Source organism: Podarcis tiliguerta (genome assembly GCF_965153285.1).
Source record: "Podarcis tiliguerta genome assembly, chromosome: 1".
In the NCBI taxonomy this organism is placed as follows: Eukaryota; Metazoa; Chordata; class Lepidosauria; order Squamata; family Lacertidae; genus Podarcis; species Podarcis tiliguerta.
This window is the reverse complement of record NC_139534.1, coordinates 80152013-80169892: the sequence shown is the minus strand read 5'-3', so window position 1 is coordinate 80169892 and position 17880 is coordinate 80152013. Positions and strand designations below refer to the sequence as shown.

At 42.7% G+C, this 17880-nt stretch overlaps 1 protein-coding gene across 1 annotated transcript; it reads left to right on the top strand.

Moving 5' to 3' along the window:
* The first annotated feature begins 31 nt into the window (after positions 1-31).
* COMMD9 (COMM domain containing 9) lies at positions 32-10518 on the top strand. The gene is made up of 6 exons (XM_083444558.1): positions 32-136; positions 1736-1861; positions 2337-2476; positions 3200-3234; positions 8461-8564; positions 9582-10518. Exons 1-6 carry the CDS (start codon positions 71-73, stop codon positions 9720-9722), a joined length of 612 nt encoding a protein of 203 aa, XP_083300684.1. The 5' UTR covers positions 32-70; the 3' UTR covers positions 9723-10518.
* The last annotated feature ends 7362 nt before the right edge of the window (positions 10519-17880 follow it).

The window sequence follows — 17880 nt, the reverse complement described above, 5'->3', positions numbered from 1 at the left end:
GCAGCCTAACAAGCTGCCACGTGACTACAATCACCCTCTCTTCTTCCGATGTTGGGTGGCATCAGGTCACATGAGAGAAGGAAGTATGGCTGCAGTGGGCGAGGAGGATTTCGCGGCGCTTCAGATCTTGCTGAAAGTAGGTGCATATTTCTTTATTTGTGGGCAGTTGTTGTTTACTGCAAGATCTATCAGCTCTCATAATTTTTAATGATGTATAAAGCACGTTGTGGGGATGAAAGGGTGATATTGAAAATCAGTCATTTATATCATTCGCCCATGATAGCACTGCTAACGTCCAAAGTGCTGCACATTTTTTAATGTATCTTTACTATAACCCTGGCAGTTAGATCGGACAGGGACGGTGGCTAAAAAGAGATTTGTCGAAAGCCCTTCAAGTGATTGAAGAAGTCCCAGCGAAAGATACAAAAATGGGAAATCAAGATAACAAACTTTTTATAAAAGAATGGAAATGGTTTATTGAATATTTACAAATAAACTGTGAACAGATAAGAACATTGGCAGGATTACTATAATAATCTGCAGTTTTATAACAGTATGGATGAATAAAGAAGTAAGTTAAGTTAATTTGGAATATCCAGAAAATGTAAAAAATAAATTTAAGGAACCGCAGAAAGAGGGGGAAGGAAGTCAAGTTTCAAAATGTTAAAATGATTACAAAATTATTGAAATGTATAAAATAAAATTAAAAGAAAAGAAAAGAAAAAAGAAAAGAAAAGAAAAGAAAGCTCTTCAAATGAGGTCATGATGGAGCCACATTTGGAGCTCTGATCAGATTGAAGTTCACTGAAGTCACTGTTATTTCCTCCCCTCTTTCAAAGAACCTGTTCATTAGCAGAATCGTGTTTTCAATGGGCTCATTCTTCCATTTGAAAATCAACCAGGATGCACGCCTAGAAACATTGTGTCACATTTTATAGGCTACATGGGTGGGATTTTTCATTGATGCTGACATGTCAGGTTAAATACCCTTCCCCCTCCAAAAAATGGTAATATCCTTTGGATTGTTTAGGGCTATCCAATGACACTGAATGTTGGAAATTTAACATTTTCCTTCATGCTCCCGCAAAATGTAGTAACAGCCATCAACTTTGACAGCTTTAAAAGAAGATTACAGAAATTCATGGAAGAGAGCCGTCATGGCTAGTAGCTGTTGATAGTCCTACATTCTGCCACCCTTGTCACAGGCTGTATGCCAATGTATGCCAGTTGCTTGGAGTAACAAGTGAGGACAGTGCTTTCGCTCTCTGGTCCTGCTTGAAGGTTGGCCACTGTGGGAACAGCATGCTGAACTAAATAGGCCTTTGACCTGATCCAGCAGGGCTCTTTTTACATTCACAATCCTACGTTCACAATTGCGTTCATTAAGTCCCATTGCATTACACCTCCAGAATATATGAAAGTGCAGTTTATAAATACTTATAAAGTAAGGTTGCACAGCTAAATCGCTAGTTATCAGTGAGCCATCCCTGAAAAGGAAATGAGGATAGATAACCGTAATTGGACATGACAGTGATGGCCTTTCCTATTTCCCCACCCCCACCCTCAGTTTATGATATTAAGAGGTATTATAACCTCTGTAGATGGGATCCAGTTCTGCTTACATGGCTAATGGCAGCTGATGAGAGCTAGTTTTCTTTAGTTTGTGCAAAGATAAATTTGAGCTGCACCATATCCTGTGTTTTGAAAAAGCTCACTGTTCATTTCTCTTTCCCAGGCTTCATCAAAGGATGTAGTTCGGCAGTTATGCCAGGAGTGCTTTTCTAGCTCTGCAGGTGGTTCTGACAAACTGATTGAGAACACGTGTTCCAGTCTCTCGGTTACGCCAAATGAAGCAAGTCAGGTAAGATTTAGGCTGTAACCCTGTGCATGATTATCTGGGAGTAAGTCCCACTGAAGAGACATGTGTTGCACTATTAAGTCAAGTTGGCTTTTTTGACAGATCCTGATGTTTTATCGCTTTTTTATTATTAATAATATTCTGCTGCCCAGAGTGGCTGGGGAAACCCAGCCAGATTGACAGGGTATAAATCTATTATCATCATCATCCTGAGGAGGGAGGGGCTGGTTAGGTGTAAAGACTGAGCAGCAAGAGCTCAGAACAGGAAGAAGAGAGCCTCTAGCTCAGGGGGCAAGGAGAGATCAGGGTTCAGGATTAAAGGGCAGAGGCCAAATGGTGAACTGGACTGATGGGAATCAGGCAGCAGAGTGCATATATACGATATAGTGTGTTGGTGCTGGGTTGAAAGTGAGAGAGAGAGAGATTGCCACATTTTGTTGACATGGTACCTGAAAGATCTGTCTGGTTCCTCTTGCAGCTGATCCGATCTTTGCACAATCTTACAAGACACACAGTCTATCATGGCCTGACGTCACCAGAAGAAATTCTCGCCCTCTTTCCAGAAGGATTTCACCAGAATCTTAAAAACCTCTTGACCAAGATAATCCTGGAAAATGTGTAAGTGTCATTGAAGCTGTTTTCCATGGAATTAGACCACTGGTCCATGTAGCTCAGCATTGTCTCCACTGACAAGCAGGGTTTCAGGGAGAAGTCTTTCTCAGCCATGCCTGGATATACCTGGGATCACACCTGGGACTTTTGGCATGCAAAAGATGTGCTGTGACACTGAGCTGCAGCCCTTCCCATCAGGTTTGTAGTGTTGGACAAAAATACCCCCCTAGGCAGTGGATTGGTAGGTTAGTCAGGCTTCACACTATTATCCAGTTGTCCCTGCTTTCTAGCTGGTCATTGGGTGTGTAGTAACACCAGATTCCCAATTAGATGGTCACCATGTGTTAGGATTAAAGGCAGGCAGCGATGACCTGTCCCTCTCAATGGCAAGTGATTTTTGCACTCCCTGAATGGTGGAATAAGGCTGGAGCCGTAGCCCCATGTACATGGGAGTTTGCTCCACTGGAATTCTATAGGGCTTACTTCTGAGTAGACATGGATCTGATTGCACTCTAAATCAGATCATTTGCCCTCCATAGAGTACATTTTGGTTTATTAAAACTGGTGGGGCTGAAACCTCTTGTGCTTTGGACTCCTTCAGACTTGATGGCTGCAATATGGTACTTCATGTGGCGAAAATAGCTTTCCTGAATCCACCTTCAGTCCCTGCTGCTACTCTGTGTTTCAAAGACAAATGGTGCATATTTACATTTTCTCTGCTCTTTTCAGCTCTGCCTGGAGAAATGAAGCACAAGCCAGTCAAAGTAAGTAATGGGCTTTGTTGAGGAGCAGTTCTCGTTTCTGAAATGGTTACCCTTGCATTTATTGGGGGTATTTATTAGGTGGTCTTGCTTCGGGAATGGACTGGATGAGAGGCACCAAAATGAAGCTCAATCCAGATAAGACTGAGGCAGTGTTAGTGGGCTGTTCCCTAGACTGGATGGATGGGAGGCTGCCTGCTCTTAATAGGGTTACACTCCCTAGGAAGGAGCGGGTATGTAGCTTGGGGGTACTTGTGGATCCTTTCCTGTGGCTTGAGGCTCAGGTGGCCTCAGTCATGTGGAGTGCCTTCCATTAGCTTCCATTAGCCAGCGTGGTGTAGTGGTTAAGAGCGGTAGTCTCGTAATCCGGGGAACTGGGTTCGCGTCTCCGCTCCTCCACATGCAGCTGCTGGGTGACTTTGGGCCAGACACACTTCTCTGAAGTCTCTCAACCCCACTCACCTCACAGAGTGTTTGTTGTGGGGGAGGAAGGGAAAGGAGAATGTTAGCCACTTTGAGACTCCTTTGGGTAGTGATAAAGCGGGGTATCAAATCCAAACTCCTCTTCTTCTGGTGGCCCAGCTGCGCCCCTATCTGGGATAGCCTAACTTCACTTGTCTATGCTCTGGTAACCTCTAGGTTAGATTACTCCAACACTGTATGCTGAGGGTTGCCTCTGAAGATGGTTCAGAAACTTCAGCTGGTTGAGAACTCGGCAGCCAGGTTGTTCACTGGGGCAATACTCTTTGAGCATGTTATACCAACCCTGACCCGACTTCACTGGCTGCCAATTAGCTTCCAGGCCAAAAGTGCTAGTTTTGACCTCTAAAGCCTTAAACAGCTTGGAACTGCAGTACCTCAAGGACCATCTCCCCCACCCTCAAATGAACCAACCCAGACCCTGGAGTCATAATCTGAGGCCCTTCTTCATATGCCTCTTCTGCGAGAAACCCGGAGGGTGGCAACACGAGAATGGGTCTCTTCTTTGGTGGCTCCCCATTTGTGTAATTCTCTCCCTAGGGAGACTCACCTGGCACCCTCATTACGTATCTTTAGGTGCTGGGCAAAAACGTTTTTCTGTAACCAGCCCTTTGGCTGATTAAGCATTCTGTGGACATTTAAATGTGTTTGCCATAGGGGGATTATTGGTTTGTTTTTGTTTTGTTTTGTATTATATGTTTTCATGTTGTGAACTGCCCTGTGATCTTTGGATTAAGGGTAGTAGTAATAATAATAATAATAATAATAATAATAATAATATAACCATCATCACCACACTTACGTTGTGTCAGTAGTGGCAGCTCCTTTCCTCATATGTTCTCTGTATGAAACCATCTTTTTTAGCTCTGCTACTTACCTAACTTTTGACTAGCAACCTTCTATATAGAAAGTTTGTGCTGTATGAATGAGTTACAAGGATCTACATGCTATTCATTAGTAAAAGGTGTGGAATGAACACCTCAGCGACTAAACTGTGCCATCAGTGTGCATGTTATGAGAGGATTGGCCCCTGTCCCATGAAGCTTACAATTTAAAAATCAACATAGGAAACAGAGGAAATGGAGGAAAGAGTAAACAGGAAAGCAAAATGTGATTGCTTGTTTGTTTGTTCAGTTAAGTGCTTACTTACCAGCAGAGTTATTAGTAGGGCGTGGGAATCTTGGTCTTGGTTCACCATATAATGTAGCAACCTTGTTAGCAATTATCCAGTACAAAGTTTATCCTTTGGCTGTGGAAGGAATTAATTTTTGAGCATCCTCTCTATGTTGCCTCTGGCTCTTCCAGCTCGCACATATGGTGTCTTTGTGATGTTGGACGAGAGGACTGGTATCTCATTCTGGCAGGGGAAAAACAAATGGTAGCTTATGCCAATACAAGGTTGACTTCTTTTCAAACACCGTTTTAGATAAATTCCTCCCCCACCTTGTCCTAGAGCTGTGTTGCCTTTTTTTTTTTTTTTGCACGAGACGACAGAGAGAGAGAGAGAAGTGGACTATTGTACGTGATGCTTTTTTGTGCAAGGAATCTATTATTGTTGTTTATATAATGGCTTCAAGATTCATGGTAGTCTAAAGAGTTTTTTAAAAGATAGGATGGGGAAATATTTGGACAATAGGAGTCTTATTCAAATAAAGAGAACAAAAATGAACATCCATTGTCAACTTATGTTTGTTTTGTCAGCAAGGTAAGTAAAAAGAAGAAGAATTTGCAGAGTGTATTTTTAAAAACAAAAAACCAACAATAAAAAAATATTTCAACAGGATACCAGCTAGGCTGGCTGTCGCACCATTGGATAAAGGAGTAAAAGGTGTGCAGAGAACCTGAACAAACTTATTTGAGTCTGTTCTCACACAATAGATGATAAGAGAAGCATAGAAAGCTGCCTTATACTGAGTAAGACCATTGGTCAATTTAGCTCAGCTTTGTCAACACTAACAGACAGTGGCTTTTCAGGGTTTCAGGCAGGAGACATTTCTAGACCTACCTGGAGATGATGGGGATTGAACGAGAGACCTTCTGTATGTACAGCAGTTGTTCCACCACTGAACTTCTTTATGCATTGTATGGAGAAAAAAGATAGAAAGGGTTTTTTTCCCCCCCTTCTCTGTGTATTGTGCTACTGGAACTTTCGGTCGTTCAATGAAACTGATTGGACAGGAGATTCTGAATAAGAAATAGAAAATGCTTCTTTATATCACAGATACACAATACTCCTTGTTGATGAGCCCCAGCTTTTTAAGGAGTTAAGACAGATTTATGAAGCTTAAGTCTATTAGCAGCTACCGGTTTTGTTGGCAGTATGTAATTATAGCTCTTTCCAACTCTACAGTTCTATGATTCTCTGGGACAGAAGCTTTCAGCAAGTGTTACTGAGCAGCAAAAGAAATGTGAATACAATAAAATAAAGATGGAAACCCCAAATGTAGTGATATTAGGATTTGGTGGTGGTTGTTTAATAAAGGCCATGTTAAAAATCCTTAGCTGGTTTTCAGCTGTGGCGTTGAATTAAAAAGCAGCTTTTCAAATGAGTTGCTAGATAAATTGAGCAAGCCTCAATTCCAAGCATGCTTGTTTGGAAGCAAGTCCCATTGAATTCAATGAGAGTTGGTTCCCTAATAAGTTTGTTTAGGATTGCGATCTGCAGAATATTTGGGATTTCTTGTTTCCTAAACATTTGCACGATTGCTGCTTTCTGCAGCTCTGTTAGAAATAAGGTCAAGGTTTTGCTCCAGGAGTCATCAGTCAAGTAGAAGTGTCCCTAGAGCACCCAGGGCCTGATATCCCATGCAGTATAAGGACATCCTTTTGTTAACAGGCACCAGAATTGCAGTCACGTTCTTTACATTGGTTGGTTTTCAGAACCTGATTTATTTGTGGCTGCTGAGTGCCTACCCACAGTGCCTCTCAAACTGGAAGCTTGTCAGAGGGAAGGGGGATGATGGAAAGAGATGTTTAAAAAATGCACGAAGGTAACTCCTAGTCAGTTCGGCCAGATTGGATGGAGGAATGAGGCTACAATCCTGTATACACTTATTTGGGAGCAAACCCTGCTGAATGCAGTAGGACTTAGTAAATAGCTGTGAAGACTCTTTTTTTAAAAAATGAGATCACTGTCATAATTGTGCTCCCTCCGTCAATTTTTCAAATGTTCACTGACATTCTTTTAATTCTGTTCTATTCAAGTGCAGAATTAAGGTTAAGGATACGGAATTTGGCACCCTGCAAACCAATTATTTTTATTTAAAACAACAACAAAATTTCTGGCTCTTACAGATATGAAAATGGGCTTGAAATGTTGTGCATTTTTTAAAAAAAACCATTGAATCATCAGAATATTTTACAATACCACAAAACAAAGGACCAAGTGGCAACTTGCCATTATAGATCCATGATGCATGGTTAACTATTACTTCAGACCATAGAAAAGGTTCGATCAAGAAAATGGGAGTATTGTTTTCATAGAATCTGAGAGGACTAATAGTAGTGAGTATGCACATGTAATCAGTGCTATATTTACATTGCATGGATAACCTTGGGACTGGATTTCTTAATCACGTTGTGTTGGAGCTCTCGAACATGCACTTCAGTATTACCTGGAAATGAGATTTAAATAAACTTTATTTAACAATGTAAAAAAACCAACAACTAAAAACAGCCTTAGTGGTTAAGAAATCTAAGTATGGCTTTTAAGCATTGCCGAAACAGAGAATGATTACCCCATTGCTCTGTGGCAGGCAACAGGGTCCTCCTCCATCTTTTCTGGTGCTCCTTCCCTTCCTCTTCCAGTAACAACATACAGGCAACCACATGGCAATCTTGGGGACACCTTGCCTAGTCTCAATTCTCTTCACAGCTCTGGGGGCTAAAGTGGAGAGTTCTTGCTCTGTTGTTGCTGCTGCTGCTGCTATTGTCATTTTAACAGGCTGAGCCAGACCCTTCTTGTCTCTGCTTGAAGAGAAGCCTTGTCTGACCTTTAGTGTTCTCAAGGGAAATGGGGCTCTTTTTAGCCAGCTTGATTCTTATTTATGGCTTGTCTATCTTGGCAGGATCAAGAGCCAATATATTCTTTTCAGAGCCAGAACTTACACAGCAAACAATGCTGGAAACATATTTTAAATCCCCCAAATGCCAGCATGAAACGAGGTCTTGGGTAGAGGACACCCACATCACCTGCCACCTGATTAGGAATAGGCCAAAGCCGACTGACAGAGCACAGACTTTTTTCACCCCGAGACCATTATTTATCATAATTATCCGACTTTCCAAAAATTTAACACTTCTTGAGATACAGCACATGCTTTGCTTGCAAAAGGTCTCCAGCATCTTCAAGATAGGCCTGGGAAAGATTCCTGCCTGAAACTCTGGGGAGCCACTATGAGTCCGCCTTGACAAAACCGGGCTTGACAAAACCAATGGTCTGACTTGGTCCTGTGATCCTTTGAGCCATATCCACCTGGGGTGTTCTGACTCTGAACTCTGGTCCCCCTCAACATGCATAAGCTCTACTGATGAGACGCACTTCTTCCCAATCTTACATGAGGATGAAGTTTTATACGAAAGCTACAGTTTTAGCATGTGAACCCTTCCAGGGTTTTTTTTTATAATTTGCTCACAGAGATATCCCCTGAATAGCTCTGAAATTACCCCTGGCATGCGGTCCATGAGTTCAGTATCCTGATAATTACAGTTCAAAGGTCTGTGTGTTCATTCATTCCATTTTAATTCCAGTTTCCCTGCCCCGGCTTGTGGATCTGGACTGGAGGGTAGATATCAAGACCTCCTCAGACAGTATCAGCAGAATGGCTGTCCCTACCTGCCTGCTGCAGCTGAAGGTATTGTTTCTTGAGAGCCATTCATGACCCACCATGCTCAACACAGTCCCACCTATCAGCAGTGTACCAGAGGCTGAGAAATTATCTTAGCTTTACAGCTTGTTTGGGGTTGTGAAACCACTGAAAAGCCACAGCACAATGAGAGGAGAGTTGCAACTTGTGAGCATCTGTGATGACACATGATTGCATCTGTGATGACACCCCTGGCCTCTAGACAGTTTCCCACAGCTTCTGAAGCTCTAGTTGTACAATGGCTTACTCACGCTATTACCAGGTCACACTATATCACCAAGACTTAAGTGTAAAGTCCCATTTATTTCAGTGGTGAAAATCCCATAAACTAGGTTGGATCCACACCAAGTAGGCTAGATCCATACTATGTGCAGCTTACTTAGTGTGGCTGTCTTGATAGAGTCTTAATTGATGGAGTTGTGATTGTTCAGTGATGAGGACTTTGCATCTACTGCAAAGCAGAAGTGTCAGCTTTTTGTGCATACCTTGATTTATGGAAGAACAGCAAAGCTGCATTCAGACATAGCTGGAAGGTATGTTGAGTCAGCTAACCCAGAAGAGGGAAAGCATCGGGTTGGTCTCTGGTTAGGACTCCTTTTTTTGAAAGGTGACTAGATAAACTGGAATTCAAGAATGTTAAGAAGATAAAGCAGATGTAGCCAAGCCCTGCAGATGCTGTAGGAATCCAACTCCCATTAGCCCTTGCCAGCAGAGCCTAGTGGTCAGGTCTGGTGAGAGTTGTAGTCCAACAATATTGGAGAGGACAGCTTGTTGAATAGCCCTGCTTTAGAATTTATGGCTTGTCCACCAAACCATCCTTCCTGGCTGGGTTTGGTAGAAGCTGGACATTGGAAAAGGCATTTTGTGTTCCTTAAGGATAGGGAAATATCCCTGTTCTCTGTCAGTAGAAATATTAATCTGCCAGAAGAGAAGGAGGGCTGGGATTAAACCAAGAAGGTGGTTTTGATGGTGATTTCAAGCTCTGGGATCTTTTTTCTTTTTCAGATTCAGGAAGATGCTGCCTTGTGTGGGAATGACTTCACAACCTCAGCATTGACAGTAGAGTTGAATAAGCAAACATTGGACACTATGTTAGATGGCCTGGGAAGGATACGGGACCAGCTTTCTGCTGTTGCAAATAAATAAAGCCTTCTGACTAAAGGATTCCAACAGCTTTTCACATGCGGAAGATAACTCTCCTGTCTTGCCAACCTGGCTGTGACATTTTACCAACAGCCAATCTTTGGCTTTCTCTTCCTCCTCATAACCAAACATCATTGTTATTTTTTTACTTTTCAATGAAATGGCATGGGCTTTTTTCCCCTTCAGAAGCAAAGACTTCAACACTTTCTCGCTCCGATGCCTGACATAAGCTCATAATGACAATCAGGACCTCCTCTTGTACATATTCCTAGAGAGGCTCATAACTCAGCTTGGAGCAGGAACGAAGAGCAGCCGATGAAGCGGACTGTGTCTTCTGCCTCTGAAATGGGAGATGAACATTAACATGGCTAATAGGCTGGCTTGCAGCCTCAGCGCACTCTTGAAAGGTGTTTGCTGAGAAGTGTGGGATGTTGGTCTTTTCCTCCTCACTGAGGCACAGCTTTTGAAACAGACCATCCAGGCTGCAGTGCGTTCTCTCTCGCGGCGGAAATACCTTGCGTGTGAACTTTTCAGTTCCAAGTTTAAACTGCTGGAATGAATTCAGTAGCAAGTATCACCAATCTGATGATGGAGGAGAGAAAGTTTTGTCGCTTCGTATTGGCGTTAACAGGAGGCTCTGTGATAGACTTGGATGTACTGAGAAAGGTTGCTAATGGCAACTGGTTCCTGTAGCAACAAAGTCACTGCACACATTTATGAATTATTAAGCGTTTCATTTAAAATACAACGATTGTGCTAGATGGATTTATGTTTGCTTTAAATAAAACAAACAAACAAACCAGGGCCTTTTCCTTGTTTTTCTTCTGGTGATTAAGTTTAGCGTTTTCCTTTGGTACTTTGAAGTGTACTGTTGTGGATTTCTTATTCTTATTTCTTCTTTCTCTTTCAATCCATGGGTTACATCTTTAAAGTTCATGATATACCTAGATCTCCTTTTCTTTCTTTTGTAAGCTGTGTTTAACTGACCGTTTAACCACCCCTTTACTGCTACATGAACAGCATTGAACTAGGTAATCATAGAGTTGTAGAACATAAAAACCTCCAAGGAAGGAGAGTCCACCACCATTGCATCTTTTGCTGGTTTCTTTTTGTGCAACTCAAAGGTGTTTTCGCATCTTGCTTGATGTGACAGAGAATGGAAAGGGCAGTGTGCACACACATCTGCACATGCATGTAGACAACTGGCTTTTGAATGGCTGGAATGTAGCTTACTGCCTTTATCCTGTATGTTTATCTTGTGAGCTGCCCTGAAATCTTTGGATGAAGGGCAGTATATAAACTTAACAAATAAACAATAATAATTTAAAAGGAAGAGCCACAACCATTGCTCCACCCACTTTTGTCTCTGGCCCCACCCACTGTTGGAGCCTGGCCCCCAGAAAGTTACTCATGAGGAAATGTGGCGCTTGTGCCAAAAAAAGTTTCTGTACCCTTGGCCTAAAAGCAAGCAGGTGTCTTGTCTCCACTCCTTTAAACAAAGACATGAAGTTTTGTTTCCTTCACCTGAAATTCATTCATTCATTTTTTTTTTATTTTGGCATTCAGTATGTTAATTCTACACTATTAATTACACAGTTTTCCCTGCATCCTTCCCTCTTTGTGGACAGTTTTGTACATAAAATGGCTGGCTGATTTATTTTCTGCAAAGCCTTGTGTGGCTGGAATTGCTCGAGCGTTATTGAATAGCTGTCGCCCACTCAATGTAACTTGATTAAGGTTTAATAATTCAGCTGCCGATGGGCTCGCTGCTTTCCAGCAGCCACAGTGCCGATACCCACCGTCAGGCTGGCAGGCTCGGCTCCTTCCCAAGCAGGGCTTTCTCTCTCTCCGCTTCCCATGCTATCTGTATCCTACGGCAATTGTTGAGGCGGTTAATCGCACTAATACGTTGTGTTTATATGGCATCCATTCAACAACTATTAAGCCCGCCGTACAAATGGGGGAAGCCGAACTGCAGGAGCTGCGAAGTGCTTTATCAGAGCCTCTGTTCCTGTAAATCAGCAGCAGCATCGCAGAGGCAGAATTGGGAAGTGCAGATCAGAAAAGTTACGTGCCTTGGAGGGCTACAGTTGCTGGGTCCCACAGGTAGGGAGAGGGTTGTTGCACTTGGGTGCCGTTTGTGAACTTTACACGGTTGGCCACTGAGAACAGGATGCTGGACTAGGTGAGCCTTGGGCCAGATGCAGCAGGACTCTTCATATGTACAGTGCCAGCCTAACCCAAGAGACATGCACTCAGGAAGGGAGCTCTGCACTCTTCCTTGGCATGCCCATGGCAGTTTGCTCCAGGGTATAGTTTTCCGCCAAAGGCCTGCCGACAAATGTTCCAGTAAGGAGAAGAAAGCATCTGTAAGGGGCTTCTGTCTCTTCCCAGTCCCTCTTATTGCCTCCTGTTCCCCTGCTGATACCCCATGGATATCCCTCCTTTTGTTTGATGGCTCTGCACTCCTATTTATGTAGAGTCCTTTTCTTTCTTTTGTTCCTTTTGGTTGTTTTTTTATATTCTTATTTACTTTTACAATAATTATCTCAATAGAATAAAACAATAAATAAGCAAGCAAGCAAGCAAGCATGGGAAAAAGTGGCCCCATTAATACTTTTTATCATAAATAAATAAGAATAAAAATGTGCACCCTACCACCGAGACCATTCCATTGTAACTATCCAACCTCCCAAAATTTCAGCACCTCTTGCGATGGTTTGACCCCATTCCATTTTAACAGTACAAATTCTGCAAATACCTTCCATATCTCCTCAAAATCATTTCTGCATATTCCCCTTCTTACCTTAATGGTATATGTAAATTTATCATTAATAGCTATATCCCACACCTCTTTATACCATTCTTCCATTCAATAGTCTGCTTGCATCTTCCACTTTCTAGCTATAATTATTTGTGCAGCTGTCCATGAATTTGTGAGCAAGTCCTTCATAGCCTGCGAACCTTCCACGCCATCGCAAATTGATAATAATGCTGTCTCCGGACTAGACTCCTTTTCAAGCGAACTCCATAGTGTGTTCAGAGTGCTCTGTGATGTGTTCCTGTGCAGCACCTCACAAACGAGATCATAGTGATGCCATGCTTGCAAATAGTTATGGAACTGATAGAGCCCTTTTGTCTGTGTCTCCCTCCTCCCACTGCAGAACAGTTGGCTGACGTCTGCTCATTTCTTTAAGAGGTTGCTGGCACTTCTTAAGATCTTGGAAAAGGAATCTCCATGCATGAAACTTTTATGGCACTGCGCTGTGCTTAAGCCATCTTCGTATGCATGCATGCACATCAGCCAATAATATTATGAGGAGCAAGCTGCATGTGTGTGATGTAGTTTGGACTTGGCTTTAATGAGATGACAACTTGAGAGGCTGTCATCTCACATGGAGGAATTGGCTGGCAGGGGTGGGGGGAAGAGAAAGGTGGCACATAATCATTTCTGCTTTGATTGGTTTCTTTTTCTGTCCCCAACCCTACCCCAAACACTGCTTTTTCCCTCTTGGGAAATAAGTGGCTGAGGTGCATTTTTGAGAAGGCAAAGTTCTCTTGAATGCTCCTGTGCTCATGAGTGCAGCTGTTTGAGGCTGTTTTTCATTCTTCTTTTTAAGAAAAGCGTTCTTTCCCAGCTCTCAGCCATTACGTTTGCTACTGGCCTGAGGTAAATCGCAACAAGAAGTGTCCATTGTTGCTGTCTTGATATGCCACTTTTTTCTCCTCAAAAGCTGAGTGTATTGGTTTCATAGTGCTGCCTTGTGTCCATGCAGCACTGTGTTGGCTCAAGTGTTTTTCTTACAGCCTTCAAATTATCAGCTCTAAAAGCTCTTAAAGGACTGTTTGTGCAGCAGCTGCCAGAGAGTGCAAGAGTTGCCATCCAGGTAGGTGTACAGGTGTGATGACATGGACTGACCTGGGAGCAATCACTACTTTTTAAGAAATGCAAATATAGCAAACATGCACAGCTATTTATGTATTTTTTAATCCAGCAATTCAGAGGCCAAGATTTTAAAGTCCCTTTATAGGAAATTTGCTTAATTGTTATAGGCATTTGCTTAAAAGTTTCCAATTGAAATGAACAGGAATGAAGCATTTAAGGCTGCTTTAAGGTCCTAAATGTGGTTACAAGGGAGTAAGGCCGACTGAGCACAGATTGTGTCTGAGTGAACATGGATCGGATTGCGCTGCCTCTGCCACCAGCTTTCATGGTGAGGTGGTAGAATACCTCCTTCTGCATGCAAAAGAGCCTCCCTCCAATGTTGCACGGAGCATTGGGTAGGATCTCTGAAACCCAATCAGCATACAGAATACTGAGCTAGATGGACCAATGGTCTGATTTGGTATAAGGCAGCGTCATATCTTCCCACTTACAAAGGTCCCCTCACTGCTCCAATGTTCAGTCAATGAGACTTTGGTGAGTCTCATTGGGGAGTGAGATGCAAAATGAAGAAACGACGACAACAGGTGCAACTAGATTTTAATGTGGGCAGTCTGTGGTTAGGATTTCCTGCATGCTCTAAGATGTGAGTAGCAGCTGCCGCAGGAGAAGCTGTTGGAATGGCTTGGGGCTGTGGTGTTGTGGGGAAGGGTGTTTTCCCATTTGAAGCTGCCCTCCCCCTGCACTTCCCACTGATGTTTGCAGCATAAGGTGAAAATGAAAAGGTATCAGTTGTTGGAGGAGTAAAACAATGGGAGAGCTATTCCCTTCATGTGCCGCTTTTTACTTACCTAGAGTCAGCTGTTTATTTAGCCTTTGTGCAGGATGCTAAACAAGATGCATCTTTGGCCAGGCCCACAAGGCCTTTCCCCGTGTTCTTAATCACAGATCTCTTGTGCCCCATCTAATTTTGGCCCAAAGTCAGGATGAGTTCAAACCACCCAATGACCTTAATGCCCTCTTAGAGGTTACTTTCCTGTTGCCTGATCTTCTCCCCCAATGAAGTATGTTTGGAAGGAGGCATTTCTCATAGTCTTCTGCCGAGCCATCAAGTAAGATAGTACTTCTGTGAAAATGTTCGGTGTTCCCATTTACAAATGGGCAAATTGTTTCTGAATGTTATGGATCAGTGTCAGAGTCGGCCCACAAATTTGGCTGATCTATGCTTCTGATCTCATCCTGCGCTTCAACTGTATCTTACTCAAAATCTTCCAGGAGAGAATGAGTGAACTGGATAGTGGAGGATGGGAATGAAAGAGGCCACAGCAGTTTTGCAAAGCCCCTTTGTGCCTTGCGTGTTTTCCCCAGAAGATGGCACCCCTGGACTCTTGATTTTAACTGCATAATCTCATGGAAGCAGCAGAGTTGACAGTGTGTCTGTAGGGTGAAGTGAGGATATAGGAAGCTGCCCTACACAGAGCTAAGCCAAGCATCTTCCTAATCCTGTTTTGTCAACACTCACTGGCAATGGCTGTATGGAGTTTGGCAAGTGTGTTTCCCAGCCCTACCTAAAGATTTTGGGACTGAACTGGAATCCTTTTGCAGCAAAGCACTTCCCCTACCAGGTGCCTCTCCATCTTTTGAATTGTGAAAGAAGGAGGAAAACAGAACTTATTTACTGCTTAAGAAAAAGGCCTTTCGCCTGAGATGCGGAAAGCGTCTGCAGTAGGTGTGGGAGCACACACTTTCAATGTCCTTTTGAAAGGAAAAGGAGACAGATCAAGTGCACATCTTCCTATTTATGCCGCATCTCAATGCAGACGCTGTGAGGATGGTCCTGTTTAGCAACAGTCTATTTAAAAAGTTTATTATTGAGCACATAATATATAGTTTTAAAACTGAAACTAGCATAAATACAGAAGAGCACAAATCATTTTCCATCTCTAACAATGGGGGTGGTTTTGTTGCAGGGTGTCAGGACTTCCATTTCTCAACAACCATTTCTATTGTTTTTATTTACTATATTTATTCATCACTTTTGACACACAAAAGTGTCCCGGAGTGACTTACAAAACATAAAGAAACACATAACATAAGACTTTGTGAGCCATGTATAAAAACAATAATAAAACAGAATACCCCAATATGCTTTTCAATATTTATTGAAAGGATAAATGCTACCCATTCCACTTCAAGATGAGCACCAAGGACAGGCAAAGAAACATATTTCAACACGCTCCAAATTAATGGCCAAATGCTGACACATATATTTTCTCCTGGCATCCCAAACCAGACAGCAGAGAGAGCATTCCATAAATAGGGAGCCACCACTGGAAAGTCTAGTTCTTGTGTTGCCACTGTCTGCTTCACCCTAAGAATCTCTGATGGGGCTGGATTAACAATTAAGCAAAATAAACACATGCTTAGGGCATCAAGGGAAGGAGGACAGCACAGATTTTTTCCATTCTTGGACTTACTATGGACCATATAGACCAACAAAAATAAACAACACTATTTACACAAATGTAGAAAAATAAACGGTGCTGGAGGAGACTCTTGAGAGTCCCATGGACTCCAAGAAGATCAAACCTATGCAGTCTTAAGGAAATCAGCCCTGAGTGCTCAATGGAAGGACAGATGAAGCTGAGGCTCCAATACTTTGGCCACCTCATGAGAAGAGAAGACTCCCTGGAAAAGACCCTGATGTTGGGAAAGATGGAGGGCACAAGGAGAAGGGGACAACAGAGGACGAGGTGGTTGGATAGTGTTCTCGAAGCTACCAGCATGAGTTTGACCAAACTGCGGGAGGCAGTGGAAGACAGAAGTGCCTGGCGTGCTCTGGTCCATGGGGTCATGAAGAGTCGGACACGACTAAACGACTAAACAACAACAACACAGAAAAATAAACATTATTTTCCATCTTACTGTAGGTTTTGCTTCATTTCAAAATGATTAGAGCCTCTAAAGGCCTTGGTTACTGAGAACTCTGGGCGGCTCCCAACAGAATTTTAAAAACATAATAAAACATCAAACATTAAAAACTTCCCTAGGCAGGGCTGCCTTCAGATGTCTTCTAAAAGTCAGATAGTTGTTTATTTCATTGACATCTGATGGGAGGGTGTTCCACAGGGCGGGTGTCACTACTAAGAAGGCCCTCTGCCTGGTTCCCTGTAACCTCTCTTCTTGCAGGGAGGGAACTGCCAGAAGACCCTTGGAGGAGGACCTCAGTGTCTGGGCTGAACGTTGGGGGTGGAGACGCTCCTTCAGGTATACTGGGCTGAGGCTGTTTAGGGCTTTAAAAGTCAGCAGCAATACTTTGAATTATGCTCTGAAACATACTGGAAGCCAATGTAGGTCTTTCATTGTTATATGACTTGGTGGCCACTCCCAATCACCAGTCTTGCTGCCGCATTCTGGATTAATTGTAGTTTCCAGGTCGCTTTCAAAGGTAGCCCCACGTAGAGCGCGTTGCAGTAGTCCAAGCGAGAGATAACTAGAGCATGCACCACTCTGGTGAGTTCAGACCCATTGATGAGGTATGGTGACTACATATGGCCGATTGTCTTTTGCTTTGCTTTATTATGCCTTTAAAGTGTATGGTTGGAAATCTGTCCTATATAATTACAAACAAATAAATAACTTTCTGGCCCAGCACCTCCAGTTTGCCACCATGCAGAAAGACACCCTTCAAAGTATTTTAAATAAAGGAAGATTTATTTGTCCTAATCTTTTCCTTAAAAGGAGCAAAAACTCACCCCTTCTTTCATTTCTCTCTTTAATGCAGCTGCCACCCTGCATAGCTTTTCTAGTTTATTTTTGCTTCCTTCCCCGGAAGAAGAGAAATCTTTATCCTCTTCTCCCTCATCATCTCTTTCAGGGAAGGCTTGTAATAGCAGCAGTGGCAAGTTCATTTTCTATGCAATTTGTTTTTCAGGCTGACAGTGTCCCTTTATGCTGATGAGACAGTGGAAGTTCAGTGCCAACAACTAGCAACAGAATTATAATGGCATCCATTAGGGGTTGTTAAGTAGAATCTGCCACTGGTTCTTCTTGTAATTTAAGGGTGATAACTCAGCTATGCAAATAAGATTCAGGAAACAAACTGCATAATTAAAAAAGAAGATGAAGAACCAGAGCCCTCAAGTGAGGTTTTTAACAAAATGGGAAAGTGATCAAAAGCACCATCCAGCAGGAAGGTTGATTAGGCTGAAGGTTAGAGACAGGCCTAAGGTCAACCAGTCTGTGTACAGATTTGAACCTGGGTCTCCCAACTCCTGG

Excerpts from the sequence above, each read along its gene's own strand:
- COMMD9 (XM_083444558.1), top strand. The coding sequence starts at position 71 with ATGAGAGAAGGAAGTATGGCTGCAGTGGGCGAGGAGGATTTCGCGGCG. Across the intron at positions 137-1,735 it reads CGCTTCAGATCTTGCTGAAA|GCTTCATCAAAGGATGTAGT; the intron begins GTAGGTGCATAT and ends TCTCTTTCCCAG. Across the intron at positions 3,235-8,460 it reads TGAAGCACAAGCCAGTCAAA|TTTCCCTGCCCCGGCTTGTG; the intron begins GTAAGTAATGGG and ends TTTTAATTCCAG.